At 39.3% G+C, this 19,788-nt stretch overlaps 1 protein-coding gene and 1 long non-coding RNA gene across 3 annotated transcripts in view; one reads left to right on the top strand and one right to left on the bottom strand.

The window, feature by feature from the left end:
• The window catches only part of grb10.S (growth factor receptor bound protein 10 S homeolog), a 180,888-nt gene that overhangs the window by 63,274 nt on the left and 97,826 nt on the right, over positions 1 to 19,788 (bottom strand). The window contains exon 1 of one of the 2 annotated variants that reach the window (XM_018269368.2): positions 2,083 to 2,431. The exons of the other annotated variant lie outside the window; for it this stretch is intronic. Within the exon in view, the coding sequence (XP_018124857.1) occupies positions 2,083 to 2,084 (2 nt within the window). The 5' untranslated portion in view covers positions 2,085 to 2,431. Of the gene's footprint in view, positions 1 to 2,082; positions 2,432 to 19,788 lie in introns of those variants that run through there. 2 annotated transcript variants of the gene reach the window in all.
• Positions 14,816 to 16,926, top strand: LOC121395062. The gene is made up of 3 exons (XR_005962226.1): positions 14,816 to 14,870; positions 15,487 to 15,557; positions 16,740 to 16,926. It is a non-coding gene; the product is annotated as an uncharacterized LOC121395062 (long non-coding RNA).

Below are 19,788 nucleotides of genomic sequence, written 5' to 3' on the forward strand. Positions count from 1 at the left end.
TTTATCCTTTATTAACCCTTCGAAAAGCTTTCCTACCACTGACGTCAAACTAACTGGCCTATAGTTTTGAGGCTGAGAATGGGATCCCTTTTTGAATAGCGGCACAACATTAGCAATTCGTCATTCTCTCTGCACCATGCCAGACCTCAATGAATCTTTAAAAATTAAGTAAAGAGGTTTGATAATCACAGAGCTAAGCTCGCCAAATACCCTGGGATGAATACCATCTGGCCCTCGGACCTTTGTTTATCTTAACATGTTCTAGTCTCTTTTGAATTTGCTTATGTGTGAACCATGCATCATTAGTTGTATTACTTGTAAAAATACGAGTTCAGAATCTGAGTTTTTTTGTTTTCATCAACCAGCTGACCCCCCTCTGATATTAAAGGTCCAACCCCTTCCTGCTTAATTTTTTCATTTATGTATAAATATATGCCCAAATGGTTATATTTATCTCGTAATAAGAGACCTTTATCGCTGTGAACAAAACTGTGGACTACTAGGTAGATGAAAACTTTCTGTATTAATCAAACCTGCTTAATGCTGTACTTTTAGACTTATGGTTTTTACTAGCACCAAGGATATTCAGCTTTAGGTAGTTTGTTCCTCTTGAAAATATTTATATATAAATGTTACCATTGTTTCACCACTGGTTTTAGATGCATTAAAACAAACAATCCTAAATGTATATTGTTAAAAATCTTACCTGCTCATTTTGTGGTACCTTATAACAAAAAATGTCTAAGACTGCACAGGGTGAATGTGCTAGTAGCGGTTTTAAAAATAGTAGCTCACATTAAATATTAGAATGTTAAAGAAAGACCTTTATATTTTATGGTATTTGCCTGCCTCTTTACAACTTACAGTTAAGTCCATAAATCTTTGGACAACTTTTTTCTAATTTTGGTTCTGTACATTACCACAATGGATTTTAAATTAAACAACTCAGATGCAGTTGAACTGCAGACTTTCAAGCTTTATTTCAGTGGGTTGAACAAAACTATTGCATAAAAATGTGAGGAGCTAAAGCCTTTTTTTAACACAATCACTTCATTTCAGGGGCTGAAAAGTAATTGGACAAATTTAAAAACTGAAAATAAAATGTTAATTTTTAATACTTGGTTAAAAATCCTTTTGCTGGCAATAACAGCCTGAAGTCTTGAACTCAGGACATCACCAGATTATGGGTTTCCTCATTTTTAATGCTCTGCCAGGCCTTTACTGCAGCTCATTTGCTGTTTGATTGTGGGCCTTTCTGTCCGAAGTTTAGTCTTCAACAAGTGAAATGCATGCTCAATTGGGTTCAGATCAGGTGACTGACTTGACCATTCAAGAATAAGCCACTTCATTGCTTTATGAACTCCTGGGTTGCTTTGACTGTATGTTTTGGGTCATTGTCCATCCATATTATGAAACGCCTCCAAATCAATTTGACTGCATTTAGCTGGATTTGAGCAGACAGTATGTCTCTGAGACACCTCAGAATTCATTTGGCTGCTTATGCCCTGTGTCACATCATCGATAAACACTAGTGTCCCAGCGCCACTGGCAGCCATGCATGCTCAAGCCATCACACTGCCTCCTGCCAAAAAGTAACAACCCTGCTGCATCTTAAAGGGATACGGTCATGGGAAAAAAACACTGAAATCCATTTCTCAAAAGAGCAAACAGATTTTTTTATATTCAATTTTGAAATCTGACATGGGGCTAGACATATTGTCAATTTCCCAGCTGCCCCAAGTCATGTGACTTGTGCTCTGATAAACTTCAATCACTCTTTACTGCTGTACTGCAAGTTAAAGTGATATCACCCCCTCCCTTTTCCCCCCCAGCAGCCAAACAAAAGAACAATGGGAAGGTAACCAGATAGCAGCTCCCTAACACAAGATAACAGCTGCCTGGTAGATCTAAGAACAGCACTCAATAGTACCGTATATACTCGAGTATAAGCCGAGTTTTTCAGCACCCAAAATATGCTGAAAAAGTCTACCTCGGCTTATACTCGAGTCATATATCTGCAAAAAGAAAAAATGTGATATCATGTAATACCGTTGTATGGTTGATACAATTGGCTCTACTCACATTTAATTAGAAAGGTAGCGTTCGTATATGTATGTAAACTGGGGATCTCCTCTGTAGTTGTGCAGAGTATGCAGCTGTACGATCGCTCTGCAACTATCGGGTCCTGAAGTTTATGTGCATTTAGCGTGTGGAGGCAATGGGGATCTCCTCCGTGGTTGTTCCTAATGGAAAAAACTGTGCATAGTGAAATAGAGACAAGGTCTTCAGCCGGCCCACACTGCAGCTTTACGATCGCTCTATATAGATAAATCTCGGGTGTGCAGATTTATGATCACTTTGTGCAGCTGAATCCCGGGTCCTGCAGTTTCTGTGGCTCAGTATGTTCAGCTTATGAAGGCTGCTGCTCCTTCTTTACAGGGAGGGGGTTGTCTGCCTCGAGGAGTTTCTTTCCCCGCACTTTCAGTCTCTGATTACTTAAATTCCATACGCTGCCGTTTGAACTTTGGGGAACCTTGTTTTAATTGGTTCCATGAGAGCAGTTTTGTACAATCAGCTGTACAAAGCGATCATAAATCTGCACACCTGAGATTTATCTGTATAGAGCGATAGTAAAGCTGCATATCCTGTAAGTACAAGCCCAGTGCGGGCCGGCTGAAGACCCTGTCTGTATTTCACTATGCACAGTTTTTTCCATTAGGAACAACCACGGAGGAGATCCCCATTGCCTCCACACGCTAAATGCACAGAAACTTCAGGACCCAATAGTTGCACAGAACGATCGTACAGCTGCATACTCTGCACAACTACAGAGGAGATCCCCAGTATACATACATATACCAAAGCTACCTTTCTAATTGAATGCGAGTAGAGCCAATTGTATCAACCACCCGACCAGTGTCGGACTGGCCCGGCGGGACACCGGGAAAAAACCCGGTGGGCCCCGACCCTCATGGGCCCCCGCCGGGCCAGACCACCTCTCTCCATTCACAAATCGGAAAGAGAAAACTGCGCCGCGCAGCCTGCGCATGCGCCCATGCGGCGAGTACAGCATCGTGCGTGCGCGCTGAGCGCGCCAGAATGCGTGCGCGCCGGCGCACTTCAAAGTAGGGGCCGGACGGGGAGGCCAGAGGGGGGCCCTAGACAGCTGTCCCGGTGGGCCCCGGGCCCCCCAGTCCGACACTGCACCCGACTGATACCAACTGTATTACATGATAGCACATTTTTTCTTTTTGCAGATATAAAGAAGCGCATGAGCGCACCGCCACTCTATATACTATATTTATCCCCAGGGACTAGTGGGTCCCATGATTTAAGTGGGTGCTGCCATACCGATTCCAACAACACAAAGCGCGGAGTCTATCTATACACCAATACTTGAAGAAAGAATTTTAGGTCTTCAGCAGAACACACACTTCTGCGTGAGTGTGAGTGAGAAGTGAGGGCTAAAGAGGGAGGACCAAGTCATGAGGGGGGAGATTAAAACAGTAAGTGTGGGCAGCATGGAGGTGTTACTGCAGTCTCTTCGGATCAGTGAGTAAGAGGCTATTTCTTCCCTAGCAGAGCGCACGCAGGAGCGTGTGTTCTGCTGAAGATGTCCTAAAATGCATTTCTAACCCTAGGCTTATACTCGAGTCAATAAGTTTTCCCAGTTTTTGTAGGCAAAATTAAGTACCTCGGCTTATACTCGAGTATATACGGTAAAAACCCATGACACATTCAGTTACATTGAGAAGGAAAAACAGCAGCCTGCCAGAAAGCATTTCTCTCCTAAAGTGCAGGCACAAGTCACATGACTGGGGGCAGCTGGGAAATTGACAAAATGTCTAGCCCCATGTCAGATTTCAAAATTGAGTATAAAAAAATCTGTTTGCTCTTTTGAGAAATGGATTTCAGTGCAGAATTCTGCTGGAGTAGCACTATTAACTGATGCGTTTTGAAAAAAACATGTTTTCCAATGACAGGATCCCTTTAATAAAAATATACTTTTTTTAGTAACATGTGCCATTGGCTAATCGTAAATAGAAAATTGCCATTTTAAGAAATGAGGGCCATCTGCTGGGATGCTACGATTCATAGGGCACACAAAAACCATACAAGTTAGGTAATTAATGGACACAATTCTGTATTTTGCTTCCACACTGTTACAATAAGAGCTGCAGTAATTCTGACCAGGTGATCTCTGAGGCAGCACAGAGACCATTATAAATGGGAGATCAAGGGAAAAATGTAAAAGTGCAATATTTAATTAAATATATACAGGTATTGGATTATCCATTATCCGGAAACCCATTATCCAGAAAGCTCCTAACTATGGAAAGGCCATCTCCCATAGACTCAATTTTTTCCAAATAATCCAAATTTTTCAAAATGATTTATTTTTTCTCTGTAATAATAAAACAGTACCTTGTACTTGATCCAAACTAAGATATAATTATATTATTGGAAGAAACCCCAGCCTATTGTTTAAATGATTTTTTAGTAGACTTGAGGTATGAAGATCCAAATTACGGACAGATCCTTTATTCGGAAAGCCCCAGGTCCTTAGCATTCTGGATAACTGGTCCCATACCTGTATTACAGTTTGGTAAGATTCTACCACCAAGTATTCATTTTGGGGGTATAGTTTTCCTTTAACAGCCAAATTTCAATTATACTAACCTAGTAATATTTAGTTCGGAATGCCAGTTATCTATGCATAAGAGACAGACAAATTAAAAGTTTAATTGTAAACAAACCTTGATATTTTAAGATAAAGTAATAGACAACATTTGTATCCTAAGCAAGTTATTCTTTTATGTTGTGCACAAGGTTCATACTTTTCAAAGCATGGAGTATTAGAATACTTCTGGTATTTTTAAATCTGCAAAGGAGTTATTCTCAGTCATTTATTATTCATACTGTACAGGATTGAAATCAAAGCAAAGTGGTTATCGCTAACCGGAAATGCATACAATTCTATGAGGTTTAATATATGTACACCTATTTTGCCATTATAAATACATTTCTTAAACATGTTCTTTCTATTATCAAACCAATAACAAAAATATTGCTCAGTTTATAAACAGTACTGACGTGAGCGGAGTTTCATTCACAAAATGGAACATTTTAGATCAACATAAGCGTAAACATAACAAAATATCACATACCAGTTAAATGATTAGGGTTTCAATCTTGCAGGTATTATACTGGTCTACCCAATAAATCGCATGTGATGTCAATGTTATTAACCTTTTAAGTGCCAGCAGAATTTCACATTTTGGTTACGCGAAATGCCAGCCGTTTTTGAAACATTTTGTGCTCTCTCACTTTAGGGGCATTTTCTGAGGGGAAACCTATAGTTTACCTAGGAAAACTATACATTGTTTTTTTCGGTAGAAACTGAGCTTTCTAAATCTGCCTGAGTTTTCATGTATTTACACCTGTGCAAAAAAATTTATAGTGCTAAATACCAAAAAAAAATGAAAAATTACCATTTTTCATCGTATATCAATTTATACCAGAAAAATATTTCATTTTACGGATGAAAATCCAACTGATTTGGAAAGCCTTATGTCTCTCGAACGTGCCAATACCAGATATGTATAGTTTTAGGGAGATTTAGGATTTCTGTACAGCAAAAACTCCCGGCAGTCTATTACCAAATTTTGAAAGCACTAAGGCAGAAAACGGCATGCTTTAGATTCCAAGGCAAAAAATCCTGAAACCGTAGGTTTACCCCAGAAAACCATACATTTTTGAAAAGTACACATTCTGCCGATTACAAAATGGGTAACTATGTCTCTCTACTCCCAACTACCAAACATAAAAGCTTGTCTGAACATAGCGGTTTTTCAACAAAAAATTCAAAATTCTGAAAAATCATTTCAAAGGTTTTATTTTGCTGCTCCGCATATCCCAAACTATATTAGGTACCAAGAAAAAGCACCTGAAATAGGATTGCCAGGGGTCCACTGAACAATTTGATACCCATTATGCATAGGTTTACCAAAGTATCTGGCATTTAGAGACACCAATATGTAGTTAGCACATCCAAATTGTTCAGGACTTTACTTCAGCTACTGAGAAATCAACACATTGACTGCATTTTTTGTGGGGTAAAAACACAGAATTATATGTTTACCCCCCAAACCCATATATTTTTGGAAAGTACACATTCTACTGAATCTAAAATGGGTACCCATGCCTTTCTGCTCCAAACTACTGAGTCGCAAGGCTTTCCCAAAATTGTCGGTTTTGGTGAAATATCTGAAAATTTCCTCAAACCTTCAACTTCCCAGCACCATATCACCCATGTATCATTACGTACTAAGAAAAAGCACCCTAAATATGATTGCCAGGGTTCCTCTGAACATTTTGGTGGTCATTGTTCATAAGTTTACCAAAGTATCTGGCATTTAGAGGCCCCAAAATGAAGTTAGCGCATACAAACAGTCCCGTGGGTAACTTCAGCTAATGAAAGATCAACACATTGACTGCATTTTTGTGGGGTAAAAACACAGAAATATATGTTTACCCCCCAAAACCCATATATTTTTGGAAAGTACACATTCTACCGAATCTAAAATGGGTACCCATGCCTTTCTGCTCCAAACTACTGAGTCGTAAGGCTTTCCCACAATTGTCGGTTTTTGTGAAATATCTGAAAATTGCCTCAAAGCTTCAACTTCCCAGCACCATATCACCCATGTATCGTTACGCACCAAGAAAAAGCACCCTAAATATGATTGCCAGGGTTCCTCCAAACAGTTTGGTGGCCATTGTTCATAGGTTTATCAAAGTATCTGGCATTTAGAGGCCTCAAAATGAAGTTAGCGCATACAAATAGTCCTGTGGGTAACTTCATCTAATGAAAAATCAACACATTGACTGCATTTTTGTGGGGTAAAAACACAGAAATATATGTTTACCCCCCAAACCCATACATTTTTGGAAAGTACACATTCTACCGAATCTAAAATGGGTACCCATGCCTTATTGCTCCAAACTACTGAGTCGCAAGGCTTTCCCAAAGTTGTCGGTTTTGGTGAAATATCTGAAAATTGCCTCAAAGCTTCAACTTCCCAGCACCATATCACCCATGTGTCATTACGTACTAAGAAAAAGCACCCTAAATATGATTGCCAGGGTTACTCCGAACAGTTTGGTGGCCATTGTTCATAGGTTTACCAAAGTATCTGGCATTTAGAGGCCCCAAAATGAAGTTAGCGCATACAAACAGTCCCGTGGGTAACTTCAGCTAATGAAAAATCAACACATTGACTGCATTTTTGTGGGGTAAAAACACAGAAATATATGTTTACCCCCCAAACCCATATATTTTTGGAAAGTACACATTCTACTGAATCTAAAATGGGTACCCATGCCTTTCTGCTCCAAACTACTGAGTCGCAAGGCTTTCCCAAAGTTGTCGGTTTTGGTGAAATATCTGAAAATTGCCTCAAAGCTTCAACTTCCCAGCACCATATCACCCATGTGTCATTACGTACTAAGAAAAAGCACCCTAAATATGATTGCCAGGGTTCCTCCGAACAGTTTGGTGGCCATTGTTCATAGGTTTACCAAAGTATCTGGCATTTAGAGGCCCCAAAATGAAGTTAGCGCATACAAACAGTCCCGTGGGTAACTTCAGCTAATGAAAAATCAACACATTGACTGCATTTTTGTGGGGTAAAAACACAGAAATATATGTTTACCCCCCAAACCCATACATTTTTGGAAAGTACACATTCTACCGAATCTAAAATGGGTACCCATGCCTTATTGCTCCAAACTACTGAGTCGCAAGGCTTTCCCAAAGTTGTCGGTTTTGGTGAAATATCTGAAAATTGCCTCAAAGCTTCAACTTCCCAGCACCATATCACCCATGTGTCATTACGTACTAAGAAAAAGCACCCTAAATATGATTGCCAGGGTTACTCCGAACAGTTTGGTGGCCATTGTTCATAGGTTTACCAAAGTATCTGGCATTTAGAGGCCCCAAAATGAAGTTAGCGCATACAAACAGTCCCGTGGGTAACTTCAGCTAATGAAAAATCAACACATTGACTGCATTTTTGTGGGGTAAAAACACAGAAATATATGTTTACCCCCCAAACCCATACATTTTTGGAAAGTACACATTCTACCGAATCTAAAATGGGTACCCATGCCTTATTGCTCCAAACTACTGAGTCGCAAGGCTTTCCCAAAGTTGTCGGTTTTGGTGAAATATCTGAAAATTGCCTCAAAGCTTCAACTTCCCAGCACCATATCACCCATGTGTCATTACGTACTAAGAAAAAGCACCCTAAATATGATTGCCAGGGTTCCTCAGAACATTTTGGTGGCCATCGTTCATAAGTTTACCAAAGTATATGGCATTTAGAGGCCCCAAAATGAAGTTAGCACATACAAATTGTCCGGTGGGTAACTTCAGCTAATGAAAAATTAACACATTCACTGCATTTTTGTGGGGTAAAAACACAGAAATAGATGTTTACCCCCCAACCCCATATATTTTTGGAAAGTACACATTCTACAGAATCTAAAATGGGTACCCATGCCTTTCTGCTCCAAACTACTGAGTCGCAAGGCTTTGCCAAATTTGGCGGTTTTGGTGAAATATCTGGAAATTGCCTCAAAGCTTCAACTTTCCAGCATCGTATTGTCCATGTATCATTACCAGCATAAAGCATCCTAAATATAAACATATGGGTCTACTAAACAGTTTGATGCCCAATGTGCATAGATATACCAAACTATGTGGCGCACAGAGACCCCCAAATGACAATATGTATAGACATTTTCACGGCTGACGCTCTGGCTGCTGCAATATGAGCACCTGGAGTGTGTATTATGCGACATTAGACCCCCCTAACAGTACAGAGACCCCAGAAAACCATATATTTTCAGAAAGTACACATTCTGACGAATCCAATATGGGTAAATAAGTGTTTCTACTGCAAACTGCCAAACTGCAAAGCAATGCTGAACATAACGGTTTTTATCAAATTTCTGAAAATCGTCACAAAGCTTGAATTCTACCCCATTATATGCCACACATTTCGTAACGTATCAGCATAAAACATCCTAAATATGAACGCCAGGGGTCTACTGAACACTTTGATGCCCAGTATGCATAGATATACCAAACTATGTGGCGCACAGAGACCCCCAAATGACAATAGTGTATATACATTTTCATGGCTGACGCGCTGGCTGCTGCAATATGAGCACCTGGTGTGCGTATTATGCGACATTAGACCCCCCTAACAGTACAGAGACCCCAGAAAACCATATATTTTCAGAAAGTACACATTCTGACGAATCCAATATGGGTAAATAAGTGTTTCTACTGCAAACTGGCAAACAGCAAAGCAATGCTGAACATAACGGTTTTTATCAAATTTCTGAAAATCGTCACAAAGCTTGAATTTTACCCCATTATATGCCCCACATTTCATAACTTATCAGCATAAAACATCCTAAATATGAACGCCAGGGGTCTACTGAACACTTTGATGCCCAATATGCATAGATATACCAAACTATGTGGCGCACAGAGACCCCCAAATGACAATAGTGTATATACATTTTCACGGCTGACGCTCTGGCTGCTGCAATATGAGCACCTGGAGTGTGTATTATGCGACATTAGACCCCCCTAACAGTACAGAGACCCCAGAAAACCATATATTTTCAGAAAGTACACATTCTGACGAATCCAATATGGGTAAATAAGTGTTTCTACTGCAAACTGCCAAACTGCAAAGCAATGCTGAACATAACGGTTTTTATCAAATTTCTGAAAATCGTCACAAAGCTTGAATTCTACCCCATTATATGCCACACATTTCGTAACGTATCAGCATAAAACATCCTAAATATGAACGCCAGGGGTCTACTGAACACTTTGATGCCCAGTATGCATAGATATACCAAACTATGTGGTGTACAGAGACCCCCAAATGACAATAGTGTATATACATTTTCACGGCTGACGCTGGCTGCTGCAATATGAGCACCTGGTGTGTGTATTATGCGACATTAGACCCCCCTAACAGTACAGAGACCCCAGAAAACCATATATTTTCAGAAAGTACACATTCTGACGAATCCAATATGGGTAAATAAGTGTTTCTACTGCAAACTGCCAAACTGCAAAGCAATGCTGAAAATAACGGTTTTTATCAAATTTCTGAAAATCGTCACAAAGCTTGAATTTTACCCCATTATATGCCCCACATTTCGTAACGTATCAGCATAAAACATCCTAAATATGAACGCCAGGGGTCTACTGAACACTTTGATGCCCAATATGCATAGATATACCAAACTATGTGGCGCACAGAGACCCCCAAATGACAATAGTGTATATACATTTTCACGGCTGACGCGCTGGCTGCTGCAATATGAGCACCTGGTGTGTGTATTATGCGACATTAGACCCCCCTAACAGTACAGAGACCCCAGAAAACCATATATTTTCAGAAAGTACACATTCTAAAGAATCCAATATGGGTAAATAAGTGTTTCTACTGCAAACTGCCAAACTGCAAAGCAATGCTGAACATAACGGTTTTTATCAAATTTCTGAAAATCGTCACAAAGCTTGAATTTTACCCCATTATATGCCCCACATTTCTTAACGTATCAGCATAAAACATCCTAAATATGAACGCCAGGGGTCTACTGAACACTTTGATGCCCAGTATGCATAGATATACCAAACTATGTGGTGTACAGAGACCCCCAAATGACAATAGTGTATATACATTTTCACGGCTGACGCGCTGGCTGCTGCAATATGAGCACCTGGTGTGTGTATTATGCGACATTAGACCCCCCTAACAGTACAGAGACCCCAGAAAACCATATATTTTCAGAAAGTACACATTCTGAAGAATCCAATATGGGTAAATAAGTGTTTCTACTGCAAACTGCCAAACTGCAAAGCAATGCTGAACATAACGGTTTTTATCAAATTTCTGAAAATCGTCACAAAGCTTGAATTTTACCCCATTATATGCACCACATTTCGTAACGTATCAGCATAAAACATCCTAAATATGAACGCCAGGGGTCTACTGAACACTTTGATGCCCAGTATGCATAGATATACCAAACTATGTGGTGTACAGAGACCCCCAAATGACAATAGTGTATATACATTTTCACGGCTGACGCGCTGGCTGCTGCAATATGAGCACCTGGTGTGTGTATTATGCGACATTAGACCCCCCTAACAGTACAGAGACCCCAGAAAACCATATATTTTCAGAAAGTACACATTCTGACGAATCCAATATGGGTAAATAAGTGTTTCTACTGCAAACTGCCAAACTGCAAAGCAATGCTGAACATAACGGTTTTTATCAAATTTCTGAAAATCGTCACAAAGCTTGAATTTTACCCCATTATATGCCCCACATTTCGTAACGTATCAGCATAAAACATCCTAAATATGAACGCCAGGGGTCTACTGAACACTTTGATGCCCAATATGCATAGATATACCAAACTATGTGGCGCACAGAGACCCCCAAATGGATATAAAGTAGATAAAATTTACAAGGCAAAACAAAATAAGGCAGTAAAGAGTGAAATGCAAAAAAATCCAATAAAACCACAAAAATCAATGTTTTTTTTCCAGACTAGTGTTATCGGCCGTCAGAATCACAGTTTGAATATTTTAGCTGGGCCAAACAGGTTATACGGCTAGAAACAAGTGAACACAACATACGCAGAGCTGAAAATGCAATAAAATGGCTAAAAATTCAATAAAATGGCTAAAAATGCACCAAAATACCCAAAATTGCAATATAATCACCAAAATAACATAAAAAAGATATTGCACAGTACGGTTAGCGAATACGCTATTCGTAATGGCAATAAAACATTTTTTTCAGCCAAAAAAAGAGACGATGCGATAAGAAAAAAAAAAAAAAGCCACAATGCCATGTATGTGCGTGTGCGTGTGTACAAATGGTAAATTACATGTTATGTGCGCGTGTGTGCGTGTGCACATGTGTGTAAGTGCAGTGAGTGTAAGTGACCCCCCCAATCCCCAAAAATGTATGTGTAAGTGTGTGTAAGTGTGAATCTAAGTGTGTATTACTGTAATAAGTGTGTGTTGGTGTGTTTGTGTGTGTAATTGTTGCACTAACCTGAAAAAATCGCTGGAGACTGTTGCAGGCGATCAGGAAGACTCCCTGGAAGACATCTGCCTCGTGGTTCCTGTCTGTGTGCTGTGGGGGCGGAGATCGTCGATCCGGTGCAGGCTGCAGCAGCAGGACACGTAAGTAACACGTGCCTGCTGCTGTTTTTGGGCCCCTGGGCGATCGCGCCCCAGGGGCCACTCGATCCCCTGCTCTGCTCGTTGCCTAGGGGCAGGGGATCGAGCAGGAACGGAGCGAGCGGCTCTAACAGCCGCTCCTCCGCTTCTGAACCCGGAAGTGCTGCAGAACGTAGAATCTACGTTCTGTGGCATTTCAAGTACCTTTGCCACAGAACGTAGATTCTACGATCTGTGGCATTTAAAGGGTTAAGAGGATACAGATAAAACAAAAGCAATTTTTTTCAGGAAAGGTTATACGTTATACACATACAATTGCCCTATTACATTCACAAAATTCACACTGCTACAAACTCCGATCAAACCCGCTAATTTTTTTACAATTATTTATTATTACATTTTACCGAAAATTTGCTGTGCGGGAAAAAGTGCAAGGCTGAGTGCAGCGAGAGTCACACCAAGCAGGCCGCCAGCTCTCTGCCATCACATCAGTGACGTCATTGACGCGTGTATGCACATCGCGGTGCACAGCACAGAAGGAGCTATTACTTGCCGGCAAGAGGGAGAAGGAGATGGATTCTATCCAACTGGATGACCATGATTACTGAAACAAATGATTAAATAAACGCTTGAAAAAAAGTGCGCCCCTCAATGATGGCGTCCTAGACAGCCACCTACTCTGCCTACCCCTAGTTCCGGCACTGATCCCTTCAATGTGCACCAACCATTTGGTTTTTTGGTGTGCTATTAATGTGGCCATGGTCTTGTGGTAACATGGGTGTGGTTTAAAGTGGCTGTGGTCTAAAAACACTGGCTTCCGTTATCGGCCCTCCACCATGTAGATTGGAAAAATTCCGGGCCTCGGTACCATAGTAGTTGGACAGCGCTGGTCTAAACGAATATGTAGCCTTCAGAATGGACCTGCACACCAGATTTTCAAGTGTTAAAATTAGTTTTATTTTCATATCACTCGTGTATCCACCTTTTTGGCCCACATTGGGGCCTTTATCAAGGATAAATTGTAAGTGAATGGGTGGTCATATAAATACAAAAAAAACGTTCAAAAAAGGGCGCCAAGATGACGTCATTAACAGCATAATTAATGTGATTGGTGCAAACTTAGTACAATATAAATTCAAGTGCATGTCATAATAAAATAAAACCACTAGATTCGACTGGTATTCCATTGCGTTATCTCTGGGTTTGTGTATTATAATAAAACAGTATCTTTAATCATGATAGTGAACCAAAAAATACATATTGTACAAAAAAATAAAATTCACGTTAAAAAACGTTCCGGTTGTTGCTTACTTTATCTCAAAACGGCAGATACATTGTGTTATCCCCTAGAGTGAAGGAAAAATAATTACGTTACCAACAATGTTTCTATTTATTTTATTACAATCTACAAATCCCACTGCTTTGCTACTTTGTTTTTCCTTATCTAGGTACTTTACTGCCAATTGAGAGAGGGAAAATCTTTATGTAAGGAAACAGCTAAGAACTAATTGGCCATATAGTCCTTTGGGCGACACACAATCCAATTCATGGATCCAGAATGCCTCTTTTTTCAAGAGCATGTTGCCATAGTCCCCCCCACCCTCTGGCTCTTTTGGAGATCTGATCTATGGGCATACATCTGAACGTCGTTGGACTGTGCTTAGCTTCTGCCCAATGCTTGGCCACTAGTTGTTGAGTGATATCCTGTTTTTTCTGTTTGCCCTTTTGCACCCTGTCTGGATCCAGTGCAGCCCTTATGCTCGACCTGTGCATCGCAATGCGTTCTTTTAACTGTCTAATGGTTTTTCCGCAGTATATAAGGCCACACAGGCATTTAATTATGTATACCACCATTAAACTCTCACAAGTCAACCTTTGTCGGATGTCATACCTCTTGCCTGTATGTGGATGTGTGAAACTTGCACCTTGTATCAATGCTCCACAGATCACACAACCGGTGCATCTGTATACCCCCAGTGATTCTGATAAGAAGTATGGTGTACTTACTTTTTGGTATTTATTAACAGGATCTGAAGGGCTCAAGATTTCTTTTAAACTTCTACACCGTTTGTTTTGTTTTTTTAAATTTTCTATTTAACAATTTTTACAAAAATAGTACAGTAGCAAGAATATAAATAGATAGAATAGTAAAAAAAAAAAAAAAGAATACAGTAGAGTAGATTTAGAGTATATAGGACACTTCCATAATTCGATAATTCGCTTGCTTAACCCGCAAACCATCTCTTTAACCTTCAAGGTTACTTAAACTAGTTACAAATTTTATTACTCCAACTGACTCGCTTGCCCCATCCCCTGGTAAATCATGTTTATACACAGAAAGAACCTCCATTTGATCCTCTTTCAACCGGACGTCCCTTTTATACCGATTTGTTTAGAAACCTAACCCATGGTTCCCAGATTTCCCAGTATTTAGCACTCATTGTGAATAATATGTGTTTTTTCTTCCATCTTCCTAGTATCCTCTACTACCTGCTGCCACTCCATGCAGCTGGGGGGAGTTGACTCCCTCCAATGCCTTGGGATTATTGACCTAGCCGCGTCCAGCAAATGTAAGGTAAGTGGGTCCCTTAATAAACCCTTTTTATCAATATCTAGGCTTAACAGGATCAAAGGGACATCTTCCGCCGACATATTGATGTTCGTTATTTCTTTTATTACTTTCAAAATATTACCCCAATAAACTTGCAAATCCTTACACTTACACCATATATGCGCGTGTGTCCCCCTCTCCCTACCACATCTCCAACATAAATCTGTAAGTTCAGGGTACATCCTATTCAACTTAACTGGTGTGAGGTGCCATCTAGTAACTATTTTGAAATTCATTTCCCTCACTCTTACCGCTCTAGATGATTTGTGGGCTTGTAACTGGATCTTATTCCACATCTCGGGGAGATCTTGATGTCTAATTCTTTTTCCCACTCCCTGAGAGCTGCGACTTTCCCCAGAGAAATATTTGATACTATAAGTTTATATATAATGGATATTGCTTTATTAGGGACCTCTTTGCTTTCCAATAATTTTTCCCATTTGGTCAGTTCTCTATCCCAATCTTCCTCTTTAAATTTATAAATATAATGTAGCAATTGGCGGTAGTTCCATGCATCTCTAACATGGTTTCCCCATTTCTTTTGAATTTCTTTTAATGAAATTATTTTATTGTTTTCCAGAAAATCACTGATTCTTGTTGGTCTCCCCTCAAGTGCTTGCCAATCCTTGAAGGCTCCATACTCTAAACTGGGTATGAATGAACTGTTGTATACTAAGGGTTGTAAAATAAAGGGAGTTTTAGACAGGTTCATCTTTATTCTGTTGCTATACCAAATCCTACGTGTGGGAGCTATTAAGAGGTGGGCCTTCACCCTTTCCGGTATACATTTGGGTTCACACCATAGAAAATTTAACAATGGTATCCCGGCCCACTGATGTTCTAGAACTATCCACTCTTTCTTCCTTTCCTCTCCTGCCCAATATTTTATACGTGTTAGTTGGATTGAAATATAATATAACCAGGCGTCTGGAATAGCTAACCCTCCTCTGTCTAATGGTAATATTAGTTGTCTGTATTGGATCCTTGCCTGTTTGCCATTCCAAATAAATTTTATGAACAAGGATTTAATTTTCTTGAAAAAAGCAGCTGGTAATCTAATTGGCAGAACTTGTAAATAATAATTCAGTTTAGGCATCAGGAACATTTTCAACGCTTGTACTCTCCCCATCCAAGACAGGTTTATTTTATTCCATTTAATTACCTTATCCTGAAGTGTAGTCAATAAAGGGACAAAGTTGTTGTTAAATAACTCTGACATATTTGGAGTAATATTTACTCCCAAATATCTAATACTATGGTTTGCCTTTTTAAAAGGAAAATTATTTATTAAACTCTCCATTATATTTTCTGGGGTATTGATATTCAGAATTTGGGATTTTGTAAGGTTAACCTTAAAATTTGATAGGGTTCCAAAATATTCTATAAGAGTTAGAAGGCAGGGTAAGGAGGACATCGGATTAGAGACAAAAATTAGCATATCATCAGCGAAGGCTATTCTCTTATACTCTTTCTCTCCAAACTTTATTCCCCCTATGTTTGCCTCCAATCTGATATGTGAAAATAATGTCTCAATCACCAGCACGAATAGCAGTGGTGATAGCGGACAGCCCTGCCTGGTTCCATTGCAAATATATATAGGGTCAGATAGTTTACCATTCACTTTGACTCGCGTATGGATCTTTATATAGAGCTAAAATACGATTTATGGTGATCTCTCCTATTCCAAATCCTCTCAGAGCCATCCCACTCTATCAAATGCTTTTTCGGCATCTGTTGTAACTAGTATTGATGAAGGTTGTACTTTGTGCCTATCCATTTGCCCTATTTTCAATAATGATAAGATTTTATAGATGTTATCTTTTTCCCTTTTAGGTATAAACCCAGCCTGATCATCATGAATTAAATCCGGTAAGTATTTTTTCAATCTGTTTGCTATTATTTTAGCGTATATTTTTAGATCTATGTTTATTAGGGATATTGGCCTATAGCTTTCACAGAGCTGGGGATCTTTCCCCTCTTTTGGGATAATAGTAATGTTAGCTTCTTTTGCCTGTTTATGAAACCCACGAGTTTGATCAATAGTATTGTAATAGGAACACATCAAGGGTATAAGTTCTGTTTTATATGTTTTGTAGTACAATGCACTGAAGCCATCTGGACCCGGGCTCTTTTCCACTGCCAATGAATCTATCGTGTCACTTATTTCTTGAGGTGTAAAAGGTAAGTCCAGTGTAGTTCTGTCTTTCACTCTTAAAGATGGTAATTGGGCTTCCTCTATAAATTTATCCATTTCCTCTAATTTATCTTTTTGGTCTAACCCTTTTGTAACTGAAAACCTTTTTTTAGGTATTTTTTTTTAAATTAGTTCATCACTAGCTATTATGGGCCAATGTTGTGTCACACTTTTTTTAACCAAAGAGCTATCTGGTCCATATTGTCTGATATAATAAAGATTGTTTTCATTACTTTTGTTTTTGTCAGTATATGATCGCTCAGTCATCACCTGTCTTCTATCCAAAGAAAGGGCCCAATTTTGGTATCCAACAATAATTTCTCCAAAAACTTAATTTGCATATTGGTCAGATCTTGTTCCCTCTTGGTTATGTCACTGTCTATTCTCACCACCCTCAACATCTGTGACTTTGGCAAAGAGTTTAGTAAGTGCCTGAGAGGGTTACTATGATAGTGCACAATTGTGTTTCTATTCATGGGCTTTGTATAGATGCATGTCTGTAGGGTACCTTTGTCCTTATACACCTTTACATCCAAAAAATACATACATTGTGCATTGTAGTTTACAGTAAATGTTACGGGACTCTCCAATCCATTTAAGTGTTCTACGAAATTTTTCAGACCACTATCAGGGCCCAACCACAGGAAGAACACGTCATTGATGTATCTCCTGTAGAAGGCCCCGTGCCATCTGAAAAGTTCATTACTGAATATATGATCCTTTTCAAATTTATGCATATATGCATTTGCATACACCGGGCCACTTTTGACCGTATGGCTGTCCAAGCACAGTAATAAACATACCTGGAGGGGCAACCTTACAGCAGCAGTAAGTCTTTAGTCTAAAGAGGTGGCCTCAGGTATGGTGATCCTCTTTATGGGTAAAAAGTTCCCCTGCTATTTGTCTATAATGTCCTCTAATGTACTTGTAAAGTGTAATCATGTCCCCTCGCAAGCGCCTTTTTTCCAGAGAAAACATCCCCAACCTTGACAGTCTACCCTCATAATTTAAGTCTTCCATCCCTCTAACCAATTTAGTTGGATGTATCTGCACTCATTTATATCCCTCTTAAGGACTGGAGTCCAAAACTGCACTGCATACTCCAGATGAGGCCTTACCAGGGACCTATAAAGAGGCATAATTATGTTTTCATCCCTTGAGTTAATGCCCTTTTTTATGCAAGACAGAACTTTATTTGCTTTAGTAGCCACAGAATGACACTGCCCAGAATTAGACAACTTGTTATCTACAAAAACCCCTAGATCATTCTCATTTACGGAAACTCCCAACACACTGCCATTTAGTGTATAACTTGCATTTATATTATTTTTGCCAAAGTGCATAACCTTGCATTTATCAACATTGAACCTCATTTTCCAGTTTGCTGGCCAGTTTTCCAACTTAGACAAATCACTCTGCAAAGTAGCAGAATCCTGCATGGAACCTATTGTTCTGCACAATTTAGTATCATCTGCAAAAATAGAAACAGTACTTTCAATGCCCACCTCCAGGTCATTAACCCTTTCACTGCCAGCCAATTTGGCCAAGTTGGAACTTCTATTGCCAGACCGTTTTTGAACATTTTTTGCTCTTTCACTTTAGGGGACTTTCCTGGGGGGGTCTTTTAGTTTACCCATGAAAACAAGATATTGTTTTTTTCAGGACAACCTAAGCTTTCAAAATATGCTAGAATTTAGTTGTCATTCCAGTCCTGCAAAAAGATATGGGCTTCTAAGTGTATAAAAAAAACAAAAAAAAACAGTTTCACATGATACAAACGCATATATCAGAAGCATAATTTATTTTATGCATGAGAACATGGCAGATTTGGAAAGTTCTGTGTCTCCCGAACGAACCAATACCAAATATATATAATTTTATGGAGATTTCTCACTTCGATAGTTGAAAACTCCGAAGCAGTAAACTACCAAATTTCCAAAGCACCGCTACACAAAACAGCATACATCTGATTTCAAGGCCAAACATTCCACTAACAGTAGGTTTACCCTAAAAAACTACCCCTTATTGGAAAGAACAGATTCTAACGAGTTCAAAATGGGCAAATATATATTTGTACTCCAAACTACCAAGTTGCAATTCTTTCCTAAAGTTAGCAGTTTTTATAAAAATGTGTTACATTTTTGAAAAATCACCTCAAAGTGTCCAGTCTACAGCATTGTATCTCCCACATATCATTATATACCAAGATACAACACCCCAAATATGAAAGCCCAGGGTCCGCTGAACAGTTTGATGCCCAATATGCATAGGTGCACCTAAGTATGTGGCATATAGGGGCCCCAGAACGAAGACACCCCATATGAGTTATCAGTTCTGGAATTCCAAATACTGCAAAATCCGCACATTTACATCATTTTTCAAGGGGCAAAAGTACAAAAATGTATGTTCACCCCAGAAAACCATATACTTTTGGAAAGTACACATTCCGACAAATCTAATATGGGTATGCACATCTTTCTACTCCAAAGTACCAAGCCGTAAAGCTTTCCTACATTTCGCAGTTTTTATGACATTACCGAAAATCAACTCGATATTGCAAATCTGAAGCATCGTATCTCACACATATCATTATATACCAAGATAAAATACCCTAAATATGAAAGCCCGGGGTCCGCTGAACAGTTTGATGCCCAATATGCATAGGTGCACCTAAATATGTGGAGTATA

Source organism: Xenopus laevis, chromosome 6S, assembly GCF_017654675.1.
Source record: "Xenopus laevis strain J_2021 chromosome 6S, Xenopus_laevis_v10.1, whole genome shotgun sequence".
Classification (NCBI taxonomy): domain Eukaryota; kingdom Metazoa; phylum Chordata; class Amphibia; order Anura; family Pipidae; genus Xenopus; species Xenopus laevis.